General features: G+C 41.9%; 1 protein-coding gene across 2 annotated transcripts; it reads right to left on the bottom strand.

Moving 5' to 3' along the window:
• Positions 1-8,937: 8,937 nt before the first annotated feature.
• On the bottom strand, positions 8,938-15,835 carry LOC119483987 (SLIT and NTRK-like protein 5). Of its 2 annotated transcripts, none has more exons than XM_037762530.1 (2): positions 13,478-15,835; positions 8,938-12,981 (listed from the first exon to the last, which is right to left on the bottom strand). In XM_037762530.1, the coding sequence occupies exon 2, from the start codon at positions 12,916-12,918 to the stop codon at positions 10,315-10,317; it is 2,604 nt and encodes an 867-aa protein (XP_037618458.1). In that variant the 5' UTR covers positions 12,919-12,981; positions 13,478-15,835; the 3' UTR covers positions 8,938-10,314. The 2 variants fall into 2 exon arrangements, with proteins under 2 accessions (XP_037618458.1, XP_037618459.1); XM_037762531.1 differs by having other exon boundaries at positions 14,356-15,835.
• Positions 15,836-24,793: the final 8,958 nt, after the last annotated feature.

The following is a 24,793-nucleotide window of genomic DNA, read 5'->3' as shown; positions in this document are numbered from 1 at the left end:
GGATTTTTACAGTAATTCAGAAACCTGTTATATGCACAGGGTGCACTGCTGCAGAGACGGACCCACAAAGACGTGCACAGGCCGCCCACACGCGGGCCTTATCTGGCTCTTTCAAACCATCAGTCTTAGAAACACACACGCACCTCCAGAGAAACCAATTTTACCAATAACAATAGGGCGTCTAATTGCGAACCAAACTCACGCTATGTAAACACATTTTCTTTTTTGAAGGGGATTGAGCGAACCTGTAGGGCAAACAATATGCCATACAGTGCTTTAAATGGTATTGGACGGCGTGGAGTCATTTAAAGAGAGCTGTGGTAAACAAGTCATTATGTTTGTTATTACTGGGCAGATTGATGTATTGATTTATAGAACACGCAACTTCAGATCAGTATATTTTGACTACAGAGAAAGCCTGCCTTAAAAACTGGGGGCATGGAGTTTGAAAGACATGGACGAGGCAAAGTGTAATGAAAAACGCTATAGAGTTGCATTATGGGAAGTGTAGGATTCAGTCTTTTTGACACCTGAAAATTTGAGATATCTCTGCCTCAATTTTGACCATACTTGTTTAAAGAGGATCTATTATTCTCATTTTCAGGTGCATACTTGTATTTGGGGTTTTTGCTTGAACATATTTACATGATTTTATGTTAAAAAACACATTATATTTCTCATACTGTCTGTCTGAATATACCTGTATTACCACTTTTGTCTGAAACACTCCAATTTAGCACCTGTCTCTTTAAGAGCCCAGTCTGCTCTGATTGGTCAACTGGCCCACCCTTTTGTGATTGGTCAACTGAACCAAACTCTTTGGACTCCGCTCCAGCTCCGCTCTAACTAGCTTTGTTTGAGGGCGTGCCGAACTAGCCGCTATAGTCAGGCATAATGCAAATGTGTTACATGGTGACATCACCATGTTACAGAAGAAAAGACGGGACGTTGTAACTTTGCAGACATTTTTTCATGAATGAAAAACGTGTAGAAAATAATTAGAAACTGGATTCAAGAGAGATAAAACACACCCAAAGGGAAACTCTTTCTTCACTCATTACAAAAAAAGATATACCAATATAATTTAGTCATTGAAAAAAAATACACAAAAATCAATTCAAAATAATATTTAGTAGACACATTGTGTCATGCTTTAATGTTTAAAAAACGCTGCTCTGATTGGTCAACCGACTCTTGGTACTCTGCTCCGGCTCCACTCTAACTAGCTTTGTTTGAGAGCGTGCCGTACTAGCCGCTATGCGGGTATTATGCAAATGTGTTACTTGGTGACATCACCACGTTACAGAAGAAAAGGCGGGACTTCAAGTGAGGCGTTTCAGTCGTGGACTTTGTAGCACAAAAAACTATATAGCACACTAAAGGAAGGAGAAAAAGCGTAATAGGTTCTGTTTAAATGTGTTCATTGCAAGTCCCTAACATGGAAATGCTACACTAAATCTCCAGAATGCCCCTTTAATATCTGTAACATCTCAAGCAACCAAACCGGAAACAGAAACATCTTCTTTAGCCACTCAGTCCTGACAGTGCACGCTCCCCCGACTCGACCTCAGCTGTCGCTCGCACTCGCACGACAATAACCTGCAAACATTTTCATGCAAACCTCTTTTCTCTCTGAAATGTGATGACGCACACGAGGCGGGGCAGGATTCCAACGCCCGCGCTTGCATACATAGGAGCACCGTTGCCTGGACGGGGGCTCTAGTTAAATGACTTGACACTCTGAAGGAAGCCATACATCAAACCTGTTGTTTTTTTGGCTGGGCGTTCGCCGGGCTCGGCTGGGGAGTCAGTAATGCTATGCTCGCCATTTATCAAACGACAGGGTTACTGCGGCTCCGGATCAACGGGTGCAGTCGCCATAAACAAACAAACAAAACGGGAGGCCTGATGAATACAACCAGGCTGCCCAGCGGGAGCAGGGATAAGAGAGAGCGGGGTAAAGGAGGAGGGGGGACGATGGAAAGCAAAACCATGACAAAAAAAAAAAAGATGAAGCAACATATTATCTCTCTTCTTCCACAAAGTCACTGACATACAAATACCTCTTTGAAAGCTTTGATCACACATCTCCTGAGTATCCAACCATGTCAGCTCATCCTGATTATAGTATTGTACATATGACATTCATAGCTCACAGAATAATTGGTATCCATTTTGTATTCCATCTCCATATTAACTTCATTATCTACAATTCAGATTGGACGGTTGGGGAAAAAAAATCCCGGTAATGCCAACGGCGGGATAACAGGTTCTTGAGATTTCCATTATTCCCATATATGGATTTAAATCAAGGAGGAAATCAGCTACTTTAGGGGGGAAGGGGCTCTTTTTCCTCAGATAATGACATGTTCTATATGTAGAAGTGGACATAATACCATATTTAAATGGAAGTAGAACATTTTGCATCACTGCTGATGGAAGATCAAAAGTTGGAGTACAAATCAACACATGAAAATCTTCTGATAATCTTCATAATTAACATTTTGTTTTTCATTTCATGTCAAGAACAAAAAGCATTCTTTGTTATAAAAATAACACAAATGAGTGAAAAACGTGTAGAAAATAATGAGAAACTGGATTCAAGAGATAAAAAAAAAACATGCAAACAAGATATACCCAGACAATTTCCAGATTTAAAAGTCAATTCGCTCTCATATATAGTGTCAGCATGTGCATCAAAAGAGGGGAAAATGTCCTCACACCAATTAAATAAATAGAATAAAAGCCAGGCAGCCCAGTAGGCATGTTTATTCGGCAGATGGCATTATAGTCTGGATCCAGACTGCGCTTTTTGGATTATTCCTTGTAGTTAGCTCAGCACAGGCTGGACAGTGGGAGTGTTAAACTGAGAGGCTGACGACACCAGAAAGTTCATCATGAATAGTAAAGTAAATGGTGGAGCAGCCTGCAGAAGCTAATAGGCACTAAGATCAGAATGAATCATTTTCCCCTGCACAAATAAAAGCTAAACATGTCTTCGCCTTGATTGGAAATACGCTCATTATTCATAGACCTCGAGTGCCTTCTATTTATGTGAGTACGTGCTAATCGGATTTTACCATAATTGAGTCCTTGACTGTCCCTTTAAATGTTAACAGGTTTGCCGTGACATTTCACGATAACAACACTTCATACATAATGCATTTTTCTGACCACAAAACAACGCGACGACCTCACGTAATGATTTTGGATTTTACACAACCTGCTGCCGAGCAGAAACTGGAAGCATGGAGGAAAAGCCGATCGGTAATTATGGCAACATGGGGTAAGAGAGGAGGTGGTTGTGAGGGCAAAACTTGGTTGAGTGCTGATGAACATTTGAGCATTTCTACATGCCTGAAGGAATTCCATTAAGCACTCTGATTAAAGTAATCATTGGAGCCATCGGTGCCTGTCAGATGCCATCCCTGCCCTCTCAATTACCCAGATCTCCTTGAACTCAATTGCTCACATCATCGTGGAGACTGGGTGGCAGGCACGCAATGAGGCTGCGCTGAGGGCGAGGCATCTCCAAGGAGGGGGGGGGGGTTAGGTGAGGCGGCGCTTGAGCATATGGAATACGTCCACCCCCTCTATCTGTCTTGGTATACAGAGGGCAGCCACATATTAGCCTAATTATCATTTATTGTTGCCATGCCGGGTGGAACAGTCCAAGACAGGTTAAAAAGGTAATTACTTGCAAGTAATTCTTTGCACTTTAGACGGTGTCAGTTAAGTTGTCAATCACAATATACTAAATTTACATCTAGAGCCGCAACTAACACGTATTTTCATACCAAATAAAGAGAATCTTTGATGCTTTTTCCCTTTCCTTTAGTGTGTTATATAGTTTCTTCGTGCATGTAAAAGGTCTGTAATGTTACAAAGCCCAAAGTCCACGCCAAAGGGAGAAACATTGCTTCTGAACTGCCTGAAACGCCTCGCTTGAAGTCCCGCCTTTTCTTCCGTAACGTGGTGATGTCACCAAGTAACATATTTGAGTAATACCTGCGTAAGCAGCTAGTTTGGCACGCCTTCAAACAAAGCTAGTTCGAGCGGAGCTGGAGCGGAGTCCAAAGTGTTTGTTTCGGTTGACCAATCACAACAGAGTGGGCCAGCTGACCAATCAGAGCAGACTGGGCTTTTCAGAAGGGGGCAGAGCTCAAACAGAGCATTTCAGACAGAGGGTGAAAAGAGGTGCTGCTGCACAGCCGGTATGAGAAAAATTTTGAACATTAAAGCATGTAAAGATGTTCTAGTAGAAACCCAAAATACAAGTATACATCAGAAAATAAGCATGATAGGTCCTCTTTAATCTGCAGATTATTTTCTCTCTTAAAATATGCTGAGTTAACAATCATAGACAAAGAAAAGGAGCAAATTTCAAAATCAAATATTAGGCATTTTTGCTTGAAAAAATTACTTTAAATTTCTGACAAATATCAACTAAAACTCAACTTATTATCTTGGCTCTGTCCTCCTCCTCCATCCTGATGAGCTCACCTGGGCTGTTTAGAGACAGCTAAGCATAGGTGAGCTCATTCTGTGCTCCTCTATAGGAGGGGAGGAGGAAGAACATTTCTCTGCTACCATCCAGAGATGTTCCCCTGTTTCATCCAGTGCGTCTAAAAAGTGAGTCATTCTTCAGGTTTAAGAATTTTCAGGTTCATACCTTTGTGTTCACTTTATGACTCAGCTCCCATGTACTGGAATATTGTTTGTGTTCAAATATTATCTGACTTTGCTTTGATATTAAGGCGATTGAGTAGATGTAGTAGTCATGCATCTCCCTTTGTTTGTGTATTTAATGCACCACTTTATGGTGGAATCTCTTGGCTCGCTGTCCCTGATTCTGGTTACCTCATGTTCGATACTTGTCCCTAGTCTCCAGCCCTCGCCACTTTAGTCACCTAAACAGGCATTGACATACCATAATGTTAAAATTGTTAAAATTAGACACATTACACTCAATAAATGAAACATAACCTTACAAAAAAAAGAATAAATAGATCAAATAATAGGATTTAACAGTAGTTTTTTGGGCAAATTATGCATACTAAACTCATATTTTTCCCTATTTTACATAACGGCACATAAAACATCTCGTCAAACCACTCTGAAGACTTAAAACTGAGCATGTGCAAGGCTGGATTATCAACTTGGCATTAACTGACCAGGGATCCAGTGTCTGTTTGGTACTTTGTGGTAATTATATGCACCACCAAATCCCAATGTTACCTGAAAAGATAAGGGCCTTAAGGTGGCACTACTTAATCTTGAGGCTTTGTTTTATACAGGGAATGCCTTAAATATATCAGTATATATGACATAAAATTACCACAAACTAACTGAGCAGTTCGAGCTGTACCTGATTAGGACTTAAAGGCTACACAACACACATTATGGGTCCTCTTATCAGCGTTATCCAGCCCTCTGTATGTGTAGCGTCAAGCTGTTTTTATTTACCATAAACACCCAAATCTGCCAGCACCATCTGATGAGCGACGAAGTTCAATTTTTAGCAAATAGATGCTCAACCCAATCCAGCAAAATGCTTAATTAGCCTGCTATTTCCAGTGTCACTGTCAGAAAATGGCCGCCTCCGAGTTGAAAAACTGAAAATAGCCGAGTGATGAGCCAACACTTCTCTGTGCAGCTTGGACGGGGCTTTCGCGCGTTGTACAATTCCACATTAACTCTCAAATGGTGCGAAAGCAGAACGTGTGAGAGAATATTGGAAGCACAAACTGCCCGTCACTGTCTCTCCCACCTCTTTATCCGAGTTGTGCTGCAGAGCTCCGAGCCAAGAACAAACTTAGACGCCGTCTTCTGAACTCGCCGCGTGCACTGAGCAGAGAGTGAGACTTCTGTGACAGCTACATCTGCACATACATCACGCCTCGCCTTGCATCAGCCCGACTCTGTCAGACTCTGCACAATAGGTTTAGCCGTAAATCAGGGGGGCTCTTGTGTAGCATGAGGCAACACACGGAGAGATATTTCATCTCTTTTCCTTTTCTGAATACAGATGTTGCTTGCAGAAATCTCACTCTCTTTGGGGGATGATTTTAACTGCAGACTTCATGACATCACAGCTGATTGGAAGAGAGCTACAAAGCTTATGAAAGGCTGAGGCATAATAAAACTCGTTGCCCTTCCTTGATGCCTCCATTTGTATTAAGACCTAAAGAGCCCATTGGCTGATTAAATGCATTATTTCAACTGGCAAGACAACCGGCACACACATTACAGCCTCCTGCAGTTGGATGCTCAGTGCACCCATTACTCTGGGACAGGGTGCTGGGTCATAACATAACAGTGATAAACATCCACACTGGGAGTTTGGGTGGGTGGAATATACATACACACAGATACAGTAACAACAAACCCATTTGGAATGCATGATTCAGTGATTATATAATTGTTCTCAATATTTTTTTTTCCCTCTCTGGAGTTCTGTGAGCATCCTGAAACATTTTAAACTAGGGCTGTCAACGCTGACGCTATAATAACGCCTTAACACAGAATCGTTTTAACGCAACTAATTTCTTTAACGCATTAATCGATATTTCTGAGGTTGTAGCAGGCTCAGTTTTAAAGCTAGAATGAAGATACTGGCATCATATGAATCTAGAAAACCTAAGGAATCCATTGGGACCAACCACGTCATACTAGCTTTTTGCAAAGGAGTAAATAATGCACCAAACTTATGCTAAATTTTGGTGAGGAAACACTGGCATGGCCATTTTCACAGGGGTCCCTTGACCTCTGACCTCAAGATATATGAATGTAAATGTGTTCTATGGGTACCCACGAGTCTCCCCTTTACAGACATGCCCTCTTTATGATAATCACATGCAGTTTGGGGCAAGTCATAGTCAAGTCAGCACACTGACACACTGACAGCTGCTGTTGTTATGATTTGAGCATATTTTTTTATGCTAAATGCAGTACCTATGAGGGTTTCTGGACAATATTTGTCATTGTTTTGTGTTGGTAATTGATTTCCTATAAGAAATATATACATACATTTGCAAAAAACAAGCATATTTGTCCACTCCCATGTTGATAAGAGTCAGAAATACTTGACAAATCTCCCTTTAAGGTACATTTTGAACAGATTAATTGCGATTAAATATTCTAATCCATAGACAGCCCTATTTTAAACATGCACAAATCAGATTTGTTTAGGTTCATTTCTTGTTGCACCACAATAAACCATGAATGTTTGTTTTTTTCCATATTGGCATCAGAAAAAATAAATAAAAATCCATGTCAGAAGCTGCGGACACTGTGCCATCCCATAGGCCACCAATGCTGGGCGACCGCACACATTTCTTGGCTATGAATCACATCCCCCTGCTACATGTATGACACATCCACAGTTACACTCGCTTCCAGGACTCCTCATCTCCCAAATGGTGCCTTCTGTTCTCATTCTGGGCTCCAACAAAAGAAGGACCCTGAGCAGGCCTCGTTTCATTTTCCAGTTTTTCTTTTTTTTTGTGTGCAAAAAAAGGCAGCTGGCACCTCGCTGATATTACAGCAAATGACTGAAAAATACACTTATTTTTAACAGATCTTATTATAAATTCGCATTAATCCAAATAATTCAGGAAACAAGGGGGGGGAGATTAACACTGACGTGGCCTCTCCAGAGAGATCCCTGCCTGTCTCAGTTCGGGAACATTGAATTCCTAAACGCTCGCTGCACGCTGAAAATGGTGGCACAGTGCATCCTTTGCATTTTTATAGGCCTGCTTTGCATATTGGATTTAAGTGGGTCAAGTGAAGAGTAACTTAAAGTCCAACTGAAATGAAAATGCTTTTCTTTTTGTCTGCTACAACATATATTTTTTTGGTGTCATGATGGCGACCCCTTGTTTTGGCATTAATTTCGTCTGCAAAGATGAATTAATTACAACTGCTACACAACACAAGAGCTACAACAACCCACGTTAGCTTTCAGGCTAAAGTCTCCCTCTTATCCAAACATGAACACACGTCATGTCCTGCACCGAGCCACCAAACGAACATTCACTGGGGGGAGATTAGCTAATTAGCTGCTCAGCTGCAGCAGTTTAAACAGCATGTAAACGTACCTGCAAATGTCACACCACTCCATTTAGATGCTGGTGTGGTTCTGACTCTTTTTAATACTACTAGCAACACGCTGTCTGCCCATGATACGTAGGCTTACAGGGCATGCTTGTGTGTCTGGTTCCCTAAGGTGGAGCTGCATCGAATAACCGATTAGTTGTCAACTATTAAATTAATCACCAACTGTTTTGATAATTTATTGGATTGAGTATTTTTTTAAGGAAAACAAAGTCCAAATTGTCTGATTCCAGCTATTTAAATGTGAATATTTTCTGGTTTCTTTACTCCTCTGTGACAATAAACTGAATATCTTTGAGCTGTGCACAAAACAAGACATTTTAGGACGTCATCTTGGGCTTTTTGGAAACACTGATTGACACAATTTTCTGACATTTTAGAGACCAAACAACTAATCGATTAATCAAGAAAATAATCAGATTAATCGAATATGAAAACAATCATTAGTTGCAGCCCTACTGTCAGTCAAACAAAGACATTCCTCTCAAGGCAGCTGAGACGAAAAGGAGCATTTCTGATATTTCCCCCAAAAAGACCTTTTTTCTTCCTTTTTTAATAATAAGAAACTATTAACAATACATTAAAAAAAAAAACATTTTTTGACAACAAAAAGACTTGATGTGATTTCAGTTGGACTTTAACAAAAATCAAAACAAGCGCTTAAAAGATTAAAAAAAACATGCAGCGTTTTCAACATATTCTCGTAATATCCTTGAAAGATGTTCACTTATGAAACCAATTAAAAAAAGATTAGAAAGAAAGAGAACCCCTTAATCCAGCAGTTTCAATCAGTGTCAAAGTTCATACCCAATGACTGTGTCAGATTGCTAAAACGGCTTTTAATTTCAACTCCAATATATAAATGATCATATCATGGGCTGCAAGGCGGTAACGTGGACGCCGTTGTCGTGGCGTAATTGCAAAGGGACATCCTCAGATAATGCTCATTGATTGAAACCCATTGATTCCAAAACTAACTGAGACACTAGCTGCCCCTTAGAGTGAGGCACATACACTATATATCTTTATCTGCTTTGATTGAGTCCACAAGGTGGCCAATTCTTACCAGCCAATGGATTGCCATTTTGATTTCAAAATCCCTTTTAGCCTTCTTTTCAAGTACTCCAATTTCTGAATGTTAAAACATATTGGACCAAACCCAAATGGCCTCCTTCACATCATAACCAACCAGCCTTAATTTTCCTCATAAGCACATTATATGAACCTGACATCATGTTTATTTGATGACAATAACATAGTTTGGTCAATATAGTGCAATAAGTGCAAAGCAATCGAAACAAATAAAGTCGATAAGGGATAGAGAATCTGCGAACGCTCGTATAAAAATAGGTGTTACATTGATTAAAATATCAGTATTACACAACAGAATTAATACTTCAAATATCATTTATGAATTTTGTTCTACATATTAAGAATGAATACCCATATTCATTTTTAATATAATAATCTCCTTTATGAGAGCTCATTGAAGGCTAACCCGCCTTCCAATTCCAAAAAGTGCAGAAAGCATACAAAGACACTTTTTTTTTCTTCATCTTCTTCAAATGACGCAGTCTTTTTTTTTTTGAACATTGGGGGTGTGCCACTTTCCAAAAAAAAAAAAAGCCACTTTTACAATGCAGAGCTACAGTAAATGAAACTACAAACATAAGCCTTTTTTTCCAGAGGATCATGGAGTAATGATGACACAGGTAATATTGATGTAGAATCAAAAAGTTTTGAAAAGACATGGCAGATTATATCAATAAATACTTACTTACAGACTACAGCAGAAAATAGTCCTACACAGTTTCGATGATCTGCTGTACAGTGTTTTTGTCCGGGAGTGATTTTTATAAACATTTCTTTTTCTGATTCACAATATACCTTATGTATGGTTATATTCCTGAAAATGAAGTTGGGTAAGATTTACCTGTACACTTACATTTTTGTGTGTTATTCGATCTTCACCATAGAAAAATAGATTTTGCATCATCAGTTAAGCAATTTTTGTTCATCCGTGTTTCAGAAAGCTGTATCCATTCCTGTAATGTCATGTTTCAGAAATAAGAATAAGATTGTTCGGCACACCCCGTTTAAACTCCTTTTGCTTGCTGTGCCAACCAAGGCACCCTATAAAGTGTTTCAAGGAGGGTCAAGAGAGAAAATGCTTCATTACATTACTGATTCTGTTGCTCAGAACTGGCTAAAGGTGGTCTGTTTCTCAAGAACTTCGAGGTAATCGGGCTCGGACTGCAGTTTAGCTTTTAGCTCCAAGTACTCGTTTCTGTTGGGCTCGACATAAACAGTACTGGGCGCCGTGCCATAGAGCACTGTTTCTCTTATCCTCTCCGGGTGCAAGAATTGACGTCTGACATCAAAATTTGGGTTGTACGTGTACGACACAGGCCCTGTGTACTTGTACTCTAAATTGGCGCCTGCCGGGATGGACGGGATTGAAGGATGTTGGGGCTGCTTATCGTGATCAAGGATGGCTCTGAAGAAATGGTCTGCATCCGGGACAGGGGAGGGGTTCTCACGTGGCTCGATGGTGCTAACGCTGTACGTAGGGCTCCTCATCGTACTGCTATCCCTCTCGTCATCCGGGGTACTCCTGTACGTCACCTTGAGCTCATGGAGGTCACGGTAATCCTCCACTGTGTTGCCTTCGCGTGACCTGTAAATGGGGTTTTTGCACATGTGCCCCATGGGATGGGGGATGTACTCGTAGACGTGCCCGACTGGGGCCTTCACTTTTGGGCCGGAGCGATTGCTGTAGAGGCTGTACTGCAAGTTAAAAGAGCTGACGTCTGAGTTGTTGGTGCTAGTGCGGTCGCTCTGGGACTTTTTGCGCTTTTTCATCACCACAACGAAGAGCCCTGCGGCCACAAAGACGGACATGATGAAAACGAGCAGGAGGCTGAGGATGAGGACAGAGAGGGGGACGGTGCTGCTGGGGTTGTTGAACTTCTGCGGGGCATCCGTGGTCACAACACGGTCGTCCATGGGCTCCTCCGTAGGGGGCGTTGGCGAGACGTAAGCGTCATAGTAGTCCGGGCAGAGCTGCTCCGACTGGATAGTGCACACGTCCGTTCCCGTGTGGCGCCTCGGCGTCTCGCACATGACCTCGTTCACCATGGTGCCCGCGCTGAGCTGCTCCAGCCATATCTTCATTCCCACGATGTCGCAGGAGCAGTCCCAGGGGTTCTCAAACAGATCTATCTGCACCAGAACTTTGAGTTGATCTAAAACGCCACTCACAGGCAGGTTTTGGAAGCTGTTGCTGCGCAGGTTAAGCCTAGACAGGGTGAGGCTGGAAAAGATGCCCACGGGTAAGGTTTTCAGGAGGTTGTTGTTGAGGAAAAGCAGCTGGAGATTGGGGAGGTAGCGGAACGTGCCCGCTTCGACCTCCTTGATTTTGTTGTACTCTAAATAAAGATACTGCAAGTTCTGCAAACCAAAAAACATCTCTCCTGTAAGCCTGTCCATGAGATTACCGTTTAAATACAGCCTACGCAGCATGGTTAAATCCCCAAAAGCCCGGTCGTGGATCAGACTTATCCTGTTGTTCCCCAGGTGAAGCAAATCCAATCCAACGGCGTCCACGAAATCTGATCTCCGCACAACAGGGATGTAATTTCCAGTGAGAAATATTTTTTTAGGATTGTATGGCTTGGGTTTCAGATCAGAAATGCTTTCAATTTTTCTCTCTTGGCAGTTGACGGTCAGCCCGATCTCAGCTATCTGCAGGTTGCACGTACAGGCAGAGGGGCAGTCCAAAGGCACAGGAGATTTGGTCTGAATAGCGATTATGGGGATTGATATTCGGGGAGTGGGCTTTGCCCTAGTTTTGTTAAATCGCCATGTGCTCTTGGTAGGCCTGGTGGAGTACCTAACAGCCGAGGAGGTGGCGGAGGCGGTGACCGCACTAGGTATGGTCTGGTAATATCCATTGGTGCTGCTAGGTGGTGCAGGCCTGTTTGTTTCTTCCAGGGGCCTTCTTGGGCAGAGTTCCTGCTTCGACACCTCATCCAGGTCCCTACCGTGGAGCCTGAACGGCGTCTCGCACACCACCTCTCCCACCAGAGCCGTGTAGGATATGCTCTCCAGCCAAGCCTTCAGAGCGATCAGCTCGCAGGAGCAATTCCACGGGTTCTCCTCAAGTTGTAATTCCACGACTTTGTCCATGTGCTCCAGGAGGCCGATGTAGGGGAACATCTTTAGTCGGTTCCCCCTCAGGTCCAAGTGCGTAAGGGGGACATTCCGGAAGATGTTGGTGGGCAGGGCGGAGAGCAGGTTGTCGTTCAAAATCATCACCGTCAGTTGGTGCAGTTTGCTCAAGGAGCTGGGCTCTATATTGATGATGTAGTTATAATCAATCTGAAGGTATTCCAAAGTCTCCAGTCCCGCAAAGGTGTCATCCCTCATGACTTCTATCTTGTTGTTATTCAGGTGCAACCGTTTTAATCCCTGGAGTCCATTGAAGGCACCCGACTCTATCTCCGAGATGTCATTGTTCCCCAAGTGCAGGATGGTCACCCCAGTGTAATTGATGAAATCGTTGACTGACAGCTTCTTCAGGAGGTTCCCCGTCAGCAGTAGATGGTACACGGAGAAGTGGACGGGGCTGATCTCCGTCAGCCGGATGATGCCCCGGTTCTCGCAGCTCACCGTCAGGACCCCTTCCTTCTCCTCGCACGTGCACAGGTTCCGGCAGATCTCCCCATAATTGTCATACATCTCGACCAGCCTCAGAGATGATGCAATCAGAAGGATTATTTTTAGGATCCAGATATGCATTTTGTCCTGGGAGAGGGTGCCCCAGCCAGCTCACTCAAGTGCGGTGCCAGTATGAAGTGTCATCTAAGGGAAGGGAAAGAAAAGGATGGGTTGTGTTTTTACACAGCATGGAAAATACATACACAGCATATATATATACATAGGATGGATACTTGATGAACAAGTATCCATAACAAACAGGCCTATTAATGTGCATTATGCAGATGTCTGCATTGTTTTTTTTGAGGGTGTCAGAGAACAAGCGACCTGGATGAATCTTTAATAATCAACTTGATGACACAACTACCCCTCTGGTGGATGGCCACTGCGCATTTTTGATAGCTCGCCTGAATTCCAATCCATCTTGGGAGGGGGAAAGAAAAAAAGCTTCACCATCCACCGTGTGCAGACTGATAGATGTGGTCATTTACTAATTCAACCCCTTGAGAATTTCCACCAAAATGACGAATTTTATGACGCATAGTGTGTTTTCTTTTTTTTTATCTTTCCAACAAACTAACATTGAAATCCTCCAAGATGCCAACTCCTACATCCTATCTCATAAAGATTTCTCACTCACCCCTCACATACCCGACGACTTGAGGGGGAAACTGAGGGCTCCCTTCTCTCCACCTCCATCCAAACAACATGAGGATTTATATTATGATTATCAAAATGCTCTCATAAAGGAATCGGCTGAGTGAAGAAGAAGCAGTCCATCTTAAAATCCGGCCTGCATGCATGCGATAGAAAAAATGTTGAATATCATCAGCCTACAAGGCGACAGTCGCAGCCTTTCTTCTGCCCACGGGCGAGAAAAAAAGACACGAGAGGAGTTGATCAAAGGCGAATAAGCAAGTGGTGTTGATCTCATGGCGGATCCAAATAGCATTTTGACGGAAGGAGGGGTAAATAATTGTATAATCAAGTATTCTGTATGGCATCTGCTATATAGAAGGTTACAGATATCTCTCTCTCTTTCTCTCCATCTCTCTCTCTCTCTCTCTCCGCGTGAGCGCGCACACGCACGCACCCACACACACATCCAGTGTTTGTGTGCGCTCCTCGAAAAAAAGACACCACAAAAAAAGCCTATAAATCTGCCTAAATATGCGCATTTATTTAAAAAAAAAAACACACAAGAATCGAAGTCATCCACTTTCATGTTTTTTTTTTTCTTTTCCTATTTGATAACATGAAGAAATGCACATCGAATATAGAATATAGAATGTGGAGAACTTGGAATCCAGTGCGTCCATCTATATATACCTGTGCTGTGATTCTGGAACGAATATGTTGCTATATTGTTGCAATAAGCAGCCTGCAGACATTCAGCATCTTAAATCAGGATCAACTTCATCAATGCAACTGAGACAGATTTCAGCACCATGGACAGCTCCCCTTCATATAAAAAGAAGCACATAAGAGCAGTAGAGAGAAAAATCATCATCCTCTTACCGTGCTGATGCCGGTGAACGCCAAAGCATCCCGAAAAATCCCCCGTCTTTTTCATCCAACCTTCAGTGAAAACATGGATTTTCACCAACCCGCCCTTTTCGTCGACTGTCCAAAAAAAAAAAAAACACCACAAAAAAACCCCACTTAAAGTCAAGTCTCCTCTGTGTTTAGCTCCATAAAGCACAGCATCTACAAGACATAACACACAGTCTCATTCAGGCCAATAACGTGACAGCCCGCGCGTCGAAACGGGCTCCTGATGTATTCTCCAAATCAGCAGCAGCATCATCTCGGAAAAAGAGCCAAAACCAAAGTTCGAGCATTGTGCGACTAAAACAGCACACAGTAATCCCACATCAGACGCGACTTGCCGCATGCATTTTAACTGTGACTTTCATCCATGCGCACTGCAAGCTGGAGGAGAGAAGAGAGAGATGCACGAATCCTCCAGCTCGTCTGCTGCTGCTGCTGCCAGTGGTGCAGCTTGTACCAGTTTATGTACAGATCTGTACCAAGGTCTCTTTTTTATTTCAATTGCCATGCATCGACCAGCTGTCCTCCAAGCCTTTGCATGCAGGAATCCGATCCTCCTTTTTGCTCCAGACAGTCCTGCATCGCCTCAGAAGATATCCGATGTACACACACGCACAAAAGCTTTATCTTCCCACCAACACCAACGTTTTTCAACTAGTGGAACTTGATCTCGGTTGGTGCAAAACCAGCGATGTTATGAAACAATCACCACATGATGCATGGCAGGTCGAAAATCCTGTGTAAAAACGCATAAATCCCCCCAATCTCAGGACTGTCACAGTGCACGAATGAAAAGCAATTTAATGCGTGCAATACTCTTTAAGGGGGTATGGTAATGTGGAGGAGGAGGTGGGATGGAAAAGGGAGAAGGGAGGGAGTGATGGGAGGCTGGAAGAAGACCCGTAGAGGGCAGCACAATGATGAAAAAGGAAAAGCCTTGGCAGCAGGGCTTTGTAATTCAGTGTATTTCAATTCAGCAGCAACAACCATTTGATTTGTCACTCAGAGCTTTGGTTATTTTCTACTCATTTCCATGCTTTTGAGAGTCACAACTGGACATGTCGAGCTTTTTTTCTTTTATTGTTACAAGAATGACACTCATCCTGGATTCATCATTACTCAGGAGAGATATTCCTTGAGACAAGCCTTCAAATGATTGAATACATTTACTCATTAGCAGTGCATTCACACCCCCCCCCCCCCCCCCCCCCACCCCCCCCACCCCCCTCATGCTTGGCTGCTGAACAACCTGAATACCTGCAAACAAAAGAATCTTTATGTCCTCTGAATTGACTCACAATGTCCCCATGAAGATAACTTCTATATTTAAAGGTCCCATATTATGCTATTTTTCAGCTTCATTTTTGTATTTTACAATTTGACTAAAACATATTTACATGCTTTAATGTTAAAAAAAAACTTTATTTTCCTCATACTGTCTGCCTGAATATGCCTGTATTTACCCTCCGTCTGAAACACTCCGTTTTATAGCACAATGCAATGGAATTGCGTTGCTAGGCAACAGCTTGGGTCCATTTTTACTTCCTGTCAGCTGATGTCATGCACACATACACTGCAACAGGAAATAAACTGGGACACATTTATAGAATGTTTTAAAACTGTAAAACTGGACTGAATATTGTCGATTTGTGACATCACAAATGGACAGAAATCCTGACAGCTTGTTTCTAAATACGGGCTGTGTGTTTTCCTCCACGGATTGATTTCACAGTATTTACAAAGCACTTAAACCTGCTTTATAATAAAACAGAAAATCAGACTTTTTACAATATGGGACCTTTAACGTAGCAGAGTGGGAATTAATGTTGCATCAGACAAATAAGGTCAAGCAATCATCCATTTGTACACCTCGTATCTCTTTATGGATGCTTTGGATTAAACCTATAGTCCCGCAAATTTACAAGAGATCTGCATTGAAAGAAATGAATGCACTGCAGGATTAAGGCTTAATCCAGTTTTGCACCAAACACTCCAGCCTGCTAATGCTGCCATAAGTATTTGACCAAATCGTGGCTTATTTGCCCCCTCGTTGAAAGAGCAAATCAAGCCAAAGCCACGGCTGCCCTCTTTACCCTTCTTGCTGTGGGACAAGAAACTTTTGAAAAGCCTGAACAGAAAATCGAATTAAATCTAGCATATGGTGCGGCCTCCATGTCCAAAGAGATTTCCCACTTAGTCAGTATTGTGTGGTAATAAGTCAACTCTTGTGCTCTCTTTAGCATGCGGGGAAAAGCGACAATAAGCGGATGTGGCATCCGCGCCGCCTTCTCCAAACTTAGCCGCGGAGATGCATTGAATTATCTTAAAGTCTCTGTAATCGTATTAACAGTGGGGTATCCTGTGGGGACGGACAAATGGGTATCTGTGGAACTCCGGCTGGAATACAGAGATGGGGATGCAGCTCCCTCTCCCCGAAAGGGACTGTGGCTGGCTCCCCTGAGAGCCATCAAAGAGAGGAGAGTAGCTGTCCTAAATATTTTTTTTCGCCTTAAATGACTTTGTGTACTGCTGATGGAAGAGGTAGATACCCTTGGTAAAGTGGATGATGATGGCAAGTTTAGATATAACTTCAATAAAAGTTTGCTTGTATGTGCACACAAATGTTTTTTTGCTGTGCATGCAAGAACATGAATCTCTTCCCCACGCACAAAGGCTAATGGGCTCCTACAAACATGAAAGCTATTATCATAGATCAGCTGCATAAAACACATACTATTATAATCAGGTCTAGTACACATGATTAAGTCATTAACTGCAAATGAAAGTTCATGCTATGGTGAGTTTAACATGCATCTTTTGCACGAACCTGACATGTTATGAAAGATTTTTTTCTTTAAGCTCAATTTTCATTAGCATAATAGCTATTAAAGCTGCAGTAGGCAGAATTTTTTGGCATCATTGGGCAAAAATTCCATAATAACCTTTCAGCATATTGTAATTCAAGTGCTCTTTTAAAGAGACTTCTGCACCTTCTCCTGGCTCTGTTTTCAGGCTTTAAAAAATCTAGCCCGTGATGGGAGACTTTGGCCAATCACAGGTCATTTCAGAGAGACAGCGTTCCTATTGGCTGTGCTCCAGCTGGTGGGCAGGGCTTGGTGTTTCCTCAACTGTTCTCAACGAGGCTGCCAGGACAAAATCTTTCTCATTTTACAGCTAAACAGTACACTACAAGATGTTTCTAAACACATTTGAGGCGAGATATTGGCATTATGGTAACAGAATATTGATTCATATTTGATCAGCGCTGCCTAGTTTGACCGTTTGATTGGAGTTTGATTGGCTACAGCTCGGCTCTGATTGGTTGTTTTCCTCCGGTCTTTGAAATACTTTTTTATAAAACTTTTTTTAATCATATTTGCTCCATTTCTATCCACTGCTGCTTTAAGTAATGCAAAGCCGATTGCACCTAGAGTCAACTCGTTGAAATCCATTCAATTTTTAACATATTTTAGCTATATTTTATGTTGGCATAAGTTTTGCAGGCGCATTGGCACGGTTTGGTGCCGTTGGCACGGCAACCGCTGGCGCGCCGGTGCCAGACAAGCATTATGAATCAGAACAAAGGTTTAGTCCAGGTACTGCAATTAGAGTGAGCTCCATCTTCACATAATATGCTCCTCAGGAATCGAGAGTAAACCCTTTGTCCTCTTTTGACACTGGGAAAATATATAATGTGCTTTAATGTCATTCAATGCAGGGTAGTACGCTGTGAACACGGACTTTCCTCAGCACAATTCAATCCTAATATGCTGAATTAGTTGCGACGGCATTCTTATCCAAGTTGGGAGTTGTGTTGTCTGTGATATCAAAGAGAAAAGCCTTCTGGTAGACAGGCGGTGAGCAAAAAGCAGTGGGCAGGGGAAATAATGGAATGTGTCTAAAAGAAAACGTCTCAGTGGGGATATACAATGCAGCGCCATTGGTTGTTTTTGTAATTTATTTGACAATGGCATATTTAGAACACATCTTCCTGAAATTACGTTTAATTTTACAGTTCTGCTTGATGAATGGAGTTCAGTATGAGGGCTTAGTGTGCACCCGGTTAACGTGTACTCATACAGTGGTTCGTATGTATTTTGGGAAAAGTTAGTCCTCATTTTTCATGCATTTTCCTACGTGCATATTCCACTCGTTACATGTGTATAGTATTTTCAAAATAAACCTCCGTCTGCACAGGAAACAACTTGTTTAGGTGATAAAACTACTTAGTTAGGTTTAGGAAAAGTTTTTAACAACATCGCTGGATAACTATTGGACTAACTAAATGCTGAATAAATCTAACTCATCATTGAACCCAAAATATTGGTTTATATTTCCTTCATGAATGGGTTATTATTATTTTCACGTTTCTTTACAGCAAAATCTGTAAAAAATGTTATTTAAATAGACTGTACATAAAATAATTTGGCCTAATCTAAAATATATTTCAGATTTGGTCATGCAAATCATAAATACTTGCGATAATAAACACAAAGAGAAACCTGTTGGAGTTACTCCACTATATTTGTTCCACCTATGTTCGAGAGAAAGAAAAGAAACAATGATGGCTTTTTTTACTATCAAAAAATAAGTTGTATACTGCATTGGTAACATCTGGTATACATCCAAGTAACATCTAATGACAGCTGATGAACTTTAATAAGCTTTGCTACAAAATACTTAATTTGAAGTACAGTTATTTCTAACACAAACAGGTGGGGCTCTGTATGTAGCGTTAGTAGACATTTGGATAGCTGTCTAGAAGGCTAATACTAAGGTTAGTCATAGCTATGGAATAGGAAACATCAGAAGAATCTGGCCTTAAATGTATGTCCAACTCAAACCAGCAGGGGGATATCTAGGAGAGATTGGTTCAAGTTGGTGCTTCTGCCATTGGTATATTTTACCTATTGTTGCATTAACTTACCTAACTCACCTAGATGACTATCAGGCTACAGACTGGTATTTGTTGTCTCTACAGTAATGACTTAGTAAGTATAGAAGCTGATACAAACCTTTCTTCAATTGCGTTCGAGGACTGTTGTTGGAAAGGACTCAGAAAGACTGCTTGTTGACAAAAGAAGTCCAATTGCCGTCCGCAGTTAACCCAGAACTTGGGTTGAAATGACCCAGCAGGCTCAACCCAGCGTTTGGGTAGAGAAAATAACCCCAACCTCCTTCCTACGTGGCATTTGTCACTCTTCATACTTCCTGGTTCGCGATTACATGGATTACATACAAATTTATTTTGTGGGATGTATACGAATTATAGTGCATTACTTTTCGTTTATGGTGTTTGAGAACAGCCTGACCCAGTAAGCATGATTTCTTTTACTGAACCTTTATCCACGAAAGTCAGCTTTAAAAAAACGTCATAATCCTGTCAGATTTGGGACCTGATTTTCAATGCTCCGTTGTAGCATTATGTAACAGTCTACTGTCTATTTATGATGATAGAAAAGCCTCAACTTTCTTACTTATGTTTGGATCATGCAGGAGGTGTATTCAAAGTTTGAACCGTCTGCCATAATGGAAGGCAAATTCTTTTGTGATTAGAGATCCTGACACGCATTGTGCTATGATTAACTTGTGTGGTCTCATCTGGCTCGTGCGTCCAGAGGCCAATTGGTGCTGCTAGCAATTTCCCTCATCACCCAGCCAGGTCCAGAACAGGTCTCCGGGGGGCAGGATCCATTCAAAATGCTGATAATGTGGAATTATAAAACTGTTTTTGACAGTGCAATCCAACGGGCGCATCACCTCCGTCGATAACAAGATGCAGCGGAATTATTACGGGAAAATTCTTCTGTGAGATATTGCTTTACATAAACAACGACTAAACCCTGGAAGCGCCATTTGGCCCTGTAATGGAATGAAGGCTAATGAGACAACCAAGGACGGATGGGATGGGAGACTGAAAGCGTTCTATTGCTATGTGCTGGTGTCACTCCACCAATCATGCCGCTAAATGGATTCGGCCCTTGCAGAGCCACATTTAATGCAACTATCATAAAACCAATATGCACATATTAGCTGTATTTCAGTGTGACAACTATATTCAACATAAACAAATAAATATGAATTATCTGTAACTTAGAATGTGTCTACTGGTAAATGATAGCATCTAATCATGTAGACAGTCCAGATTTGATAAAAGCTTCACACTGATACACTTTACATTCATGCAGCAGTTTATTTGAGATGATTAGAGGTGGAACTTGTACATACTAAAGAGTATCACCATGATTAACTCATATTTCTCTAGCAAACAGAATAAATGTTATTTATTGGCCTAATCTGTCCTACTTTTACTGCATCACCAACAAGTGTTGATATTCTGTCACAATATGTTTGCGTTGATGTTATTTTGAGTGTCGCTCTTTTTCCTAAAAGTTGTGCATCCCATCACAAGAATAAAATACCAGCACAGTTCTATTATTGTATCAACATTTAGTCTTTATTCTTTAAGATAATGATCTTTTATAGTAGAAAATATGACTAATAAATCCAAGTCTTTATAGTTATTATTTGATGATTATTTTCTATTGTGTTTCCATAATGCACTGAGCTCTTGCAGTAACTGGAGAACAAATGGGATGCCCGGCTCTCATTTCATGAGGTTATTGTTGCCAATGGCGGGTTCTAAAGGGGCGCAAGTGCCCCTATAACATTAAAGAGGACCTATCATGTTTATTTTTAGATGCATGCTTCTATTTTAGTTTTCTACTAGAATATATTTACATGCTTTAATTTTCTAAAAACACTTTATTTTTCTCATACCGGCCGTGCTGCAGCACCTCTTTTCACCCTATGTCAGAAACCGCACAGTTTAAGCTCCGCCCCCTCCCCTCTCGAAAAGCCCAGTCTGCTCTGATTGGTCAGCTGACCCACTGTTGTGATTGGTTAACCGAACCAAACTCCTCAGGCTTCACTCCAGCTCCGCTCCAACTAGCTTAGTTTGAGGGCGTACCAAACTAGCCACTAGGCAGGTATTATGCAAATGTGTTACTTGGTGACCTCATCGCGTTACTGAAGAAAGACTGGACTTTAAGCAAGGCGTTCCAGGCAGTTCAGGAGCAGTGTTTCTGTAGCTAACACACTAAAGGAAAGGGAAAAGGCAAAAAAGCATATTAGGTCCTCTTTAAGCTTGGTCCCACGTTTGCCCCCTTAACTGTGACAAATATTTTTGTACATTTTTCTCTCCGCATTTATCCCCAGAGAGGGGAAATTGTTCTAATTCATGGGAAGTGATGAGTGAAATGTACGTTAACACTGAGTGAGTGGGTTTGTGTTTATTGTAATATGTGTATCGTTAGTCATTTGGAGAACCAAAGCTATGGGGTGTTGGTGGTATGTAGCAGTCGTGTCTTAATATATTTGGTACAGCTATATTTGCATATGGCCCCACCCGAAATGGTCTAGACCCGCCAATGCTGCAATGCTGATGTCATGACGCTTGGGATCAAGTGAGACAGAAATCTATCAGGCTCAGCTAAAACGAGCCTACTATCATTAATGGATGAAGGATACCATGTCATGGGACCTTTTTAAATTGTAGTAAAATACATCCAGCTATAAGAAAGATGATATTGCAACCGTTTATGGCTTTTTTGCATCAGCCCTTGATATCCGTGCCGTCATGATGCTACCTGTCCACGGCACGGCCTCTAATCAAAAGCACCGGAGTTAAAGCACCGTGCATTCATCACAGCTCCATATGATGTAGAGCTCTGGTGTGAGTTCCCACCAAAGAGCGAGAGCACAGCTGCTCTGACAGCCGTGATTGATGGTCAAAGCAGGACGAGGGGTTGCACAGGGAGCCCTTCCCTTTGTTTTTCACCGTGACTTGGCTCGAGCGAGGTAATTTAAAAATGTTGAATCGGTAACATGCAAACTTAACCAAGGGCTTTTAATGATTCGAGCTGCTGACAATGCGATAAGTGCATCCTCACTGTATCAGGGAGTGGATGGGATTGACTTATTAGCTCCCCGCGCAGAGGAACAAAAGCACCGAACCATAACCGAGTCAAGCCCATTCATTTGGCTGTAGTCAGCGAGCATGAAGGCTTTTAAGGTTATGAGTGCACTTTAGGGCTTCATGCACAGGCAACAAAGTATGCTTTTGTAAGTTTAACTGACCAAGCTGTCAGTTAATCATTCTGTCACGAAATCAATCATTAGCAAGCTAAATCCATGTCAGTGCTTTTAAGATGGCTCATTATTTAGTTCCACTCTCCAAGGGTGGATACAAGGAGCATCATCCGTATAAAGGAGCTTTGGATTGAACACTAAAGCACTGATTGCAAAGCAGTGTTCTGCTTAGAAAACTACTTGTGACCGAGCCATTTGTGACCAGTCGTTGCAATGACAAACACGTAAATGGTTAGAATATGGATTGAATTTGAATCGCAGGAAAGCAAGGGTATCGTGCCGTGCAGCGAGAACGATCTCCTTAAAGCTGGGGGATGCAAACCGGCAATGCGATTCTAATGTTGGCAGGGCATATTTACAGATTGTGGCTCGATAGGAGGTCCAAATCATGAATGTACATTAACTACAAAAAGGGCTGGGATTTTTATTCAAACAGCTGTGAAGTTCATGCAACACGTGGTTGCTATTTGAGATGTTTGAACTCATCCAGATACAGTTTCTTGTCATATTCTTGTTTGGGATATTATGTAAGCTTGTAAACACAGTTGGAGAAGACAAGACTTTAAGCAGGGGATCTTTTATAGGGGCCAAGATAGTTGTACAAAAACACATAACATAGTGTTCCTATATCATAAAATAACTGAAACCCAAAGAGAGTAAAGTCAAATGGTTAAAGAAAAGGCCATCATCCACTCTCTCCAAACGATGAAGTCAATAAAGTGCCAGAAAAGCAAAACACACACACACCATTAGATAAATGAGAATCCTCCCAATCAAGTCACAAATGCAACGCTCTACTTTTGGTCCGTGCGTGCCTCTCTGAAGAGCTTCCACGAAATCTAAAGTGAGCAGCGCTGACTGCCACTTCACAGAAGCCCTTCAGGGTAGAAAACAACAACAGGTGAAAGAGGTGGATGTGAGGTCACAAATGTCGATCTACACAAGCTGGCAGGCTCCCTTTTTTAATACTCATTTATCTAAACATGCACTGACTGCGGCTATTTTCTGCACACACGCGTTATTTGCACTAGTTTTATACACGGAACTTTATTCATATGAAAGAAAAGAGGTAGAGCATGAATTGAAAAGGCTTTACAGACTCATGATTTTTTAAGATAAACTTTGTCATGCTGCTACAGTACATCAGGGGCAAAGTTCATTGATGCACATTGTGTGCCCATGCAATACTTAAATAAGATTTTACTTTTCTTCTTTTTTTTTTTTCAGCTCCGGCTAATCATTTTGACTGCACTTTCTTCCATTTCAAATTAAAAATCTCCGCTGGATTTTAATCTTTGAGTGAACAAGCGAGGGAAAGAGGGGGCGAGGCTTGCCAAGCCAATTAGGCAGGCAATAATGGATTTGCAAGTCACTAGAGGAACCATTTGCCCTCTATTTAAATAGTCAAGATAATTACAGTATATTCAAAAAATACGAATGAGAATATCAGCATGTACAAATCAATTCGGCTAGCCGGTTTCTTTCATATGCCTCGAATCAGAAGTCAGACGGAGTGACAGAGAGGGCTTTGAGCACTCTCCGCCTCGACATGTCAGCGCCCTCGATGCTTCAGACTTTTCCCCTCTAACGGAGAGACAGCAAAAGAGAATCTGTTGACTCCAACCTTCTGACTTGAACTCAAAAACTAGCAATTAGCATTGTTTAGATGCTCTACTTCCAACAACAAAAGCGCATCTTTTGGGTTCAAACTCCGAAGAAGCTTCAGGTGAAAAATCCAGCTCGTTCAAGCTTTGATGATCAAACAGCTTGATGTGCTGTCTATTGTCACTTCTTCTGCCTTCGGGTTAGATCTCTCGAGCCACATTAAAGCTTTTGTGTGCGCGATCCTCCTTTTTAATTCGCCCTTGTGCTGATTTTACAGACACAGCGAGAAGTATACTGGAGGCTTCGCAGCAGCTAGTGGAGGTTGAAAGATTGTGCGGCGGCTGGGAAGGGCCTGACAGTCTGGGCACTGGATCAGTCGGTGGATTTGGGGGACTGGCGGCTGGTGGCTAAAGCTATCCCCTAGGTGCACTGACAGAGCAACTTGCTTCATACTGGAACCAGGCTCGCGAGTGTGTGCGTGTCTGTCTGTCTATGTATCTGGAATCAGGATTTGTATAGCCCCTGGTGGACTCCCTGATGGCCTAGATGGAGAGCCCAAAACAAGCTGAAGGCTCCTATGGCCTAGAAAAAATAGATTTTACACAGTCAGTGCTGTAGTGACAAGATTACACAAATACACCATATTAAT

The sequence above is a fragment of the Sebastes umbrosus genome, chromosome 24, assembly GCF_015220745.1.
Source record: "Sebastes umbrosus isolate fSebUmb1 chromosome 24, fSebUmb1.pri, whole genome shotgun sequence".
Classification (NCBI taxonomy): Eukaryota; Metazoa; Chordata; class Actinopteri; order Perciformes; family Sebastidae; genus Sebastes; species Sebastes umbrosus.
The sequence above is the reverse complement of the archived record's forward strand: the minus strand, read 5'-3'. Positions and strand labels throughout refer to the sequence as shown.

What these genes read in the sequence shown, in the direction of transcription:
- LOC119483987 (XM_037762530.1), bottom strand. Translation starts at nt 12,918, where the DNA reads ATGCATATCTGGATCCTAAAAATAATCCTTCTGATTGCATCATCTCTG.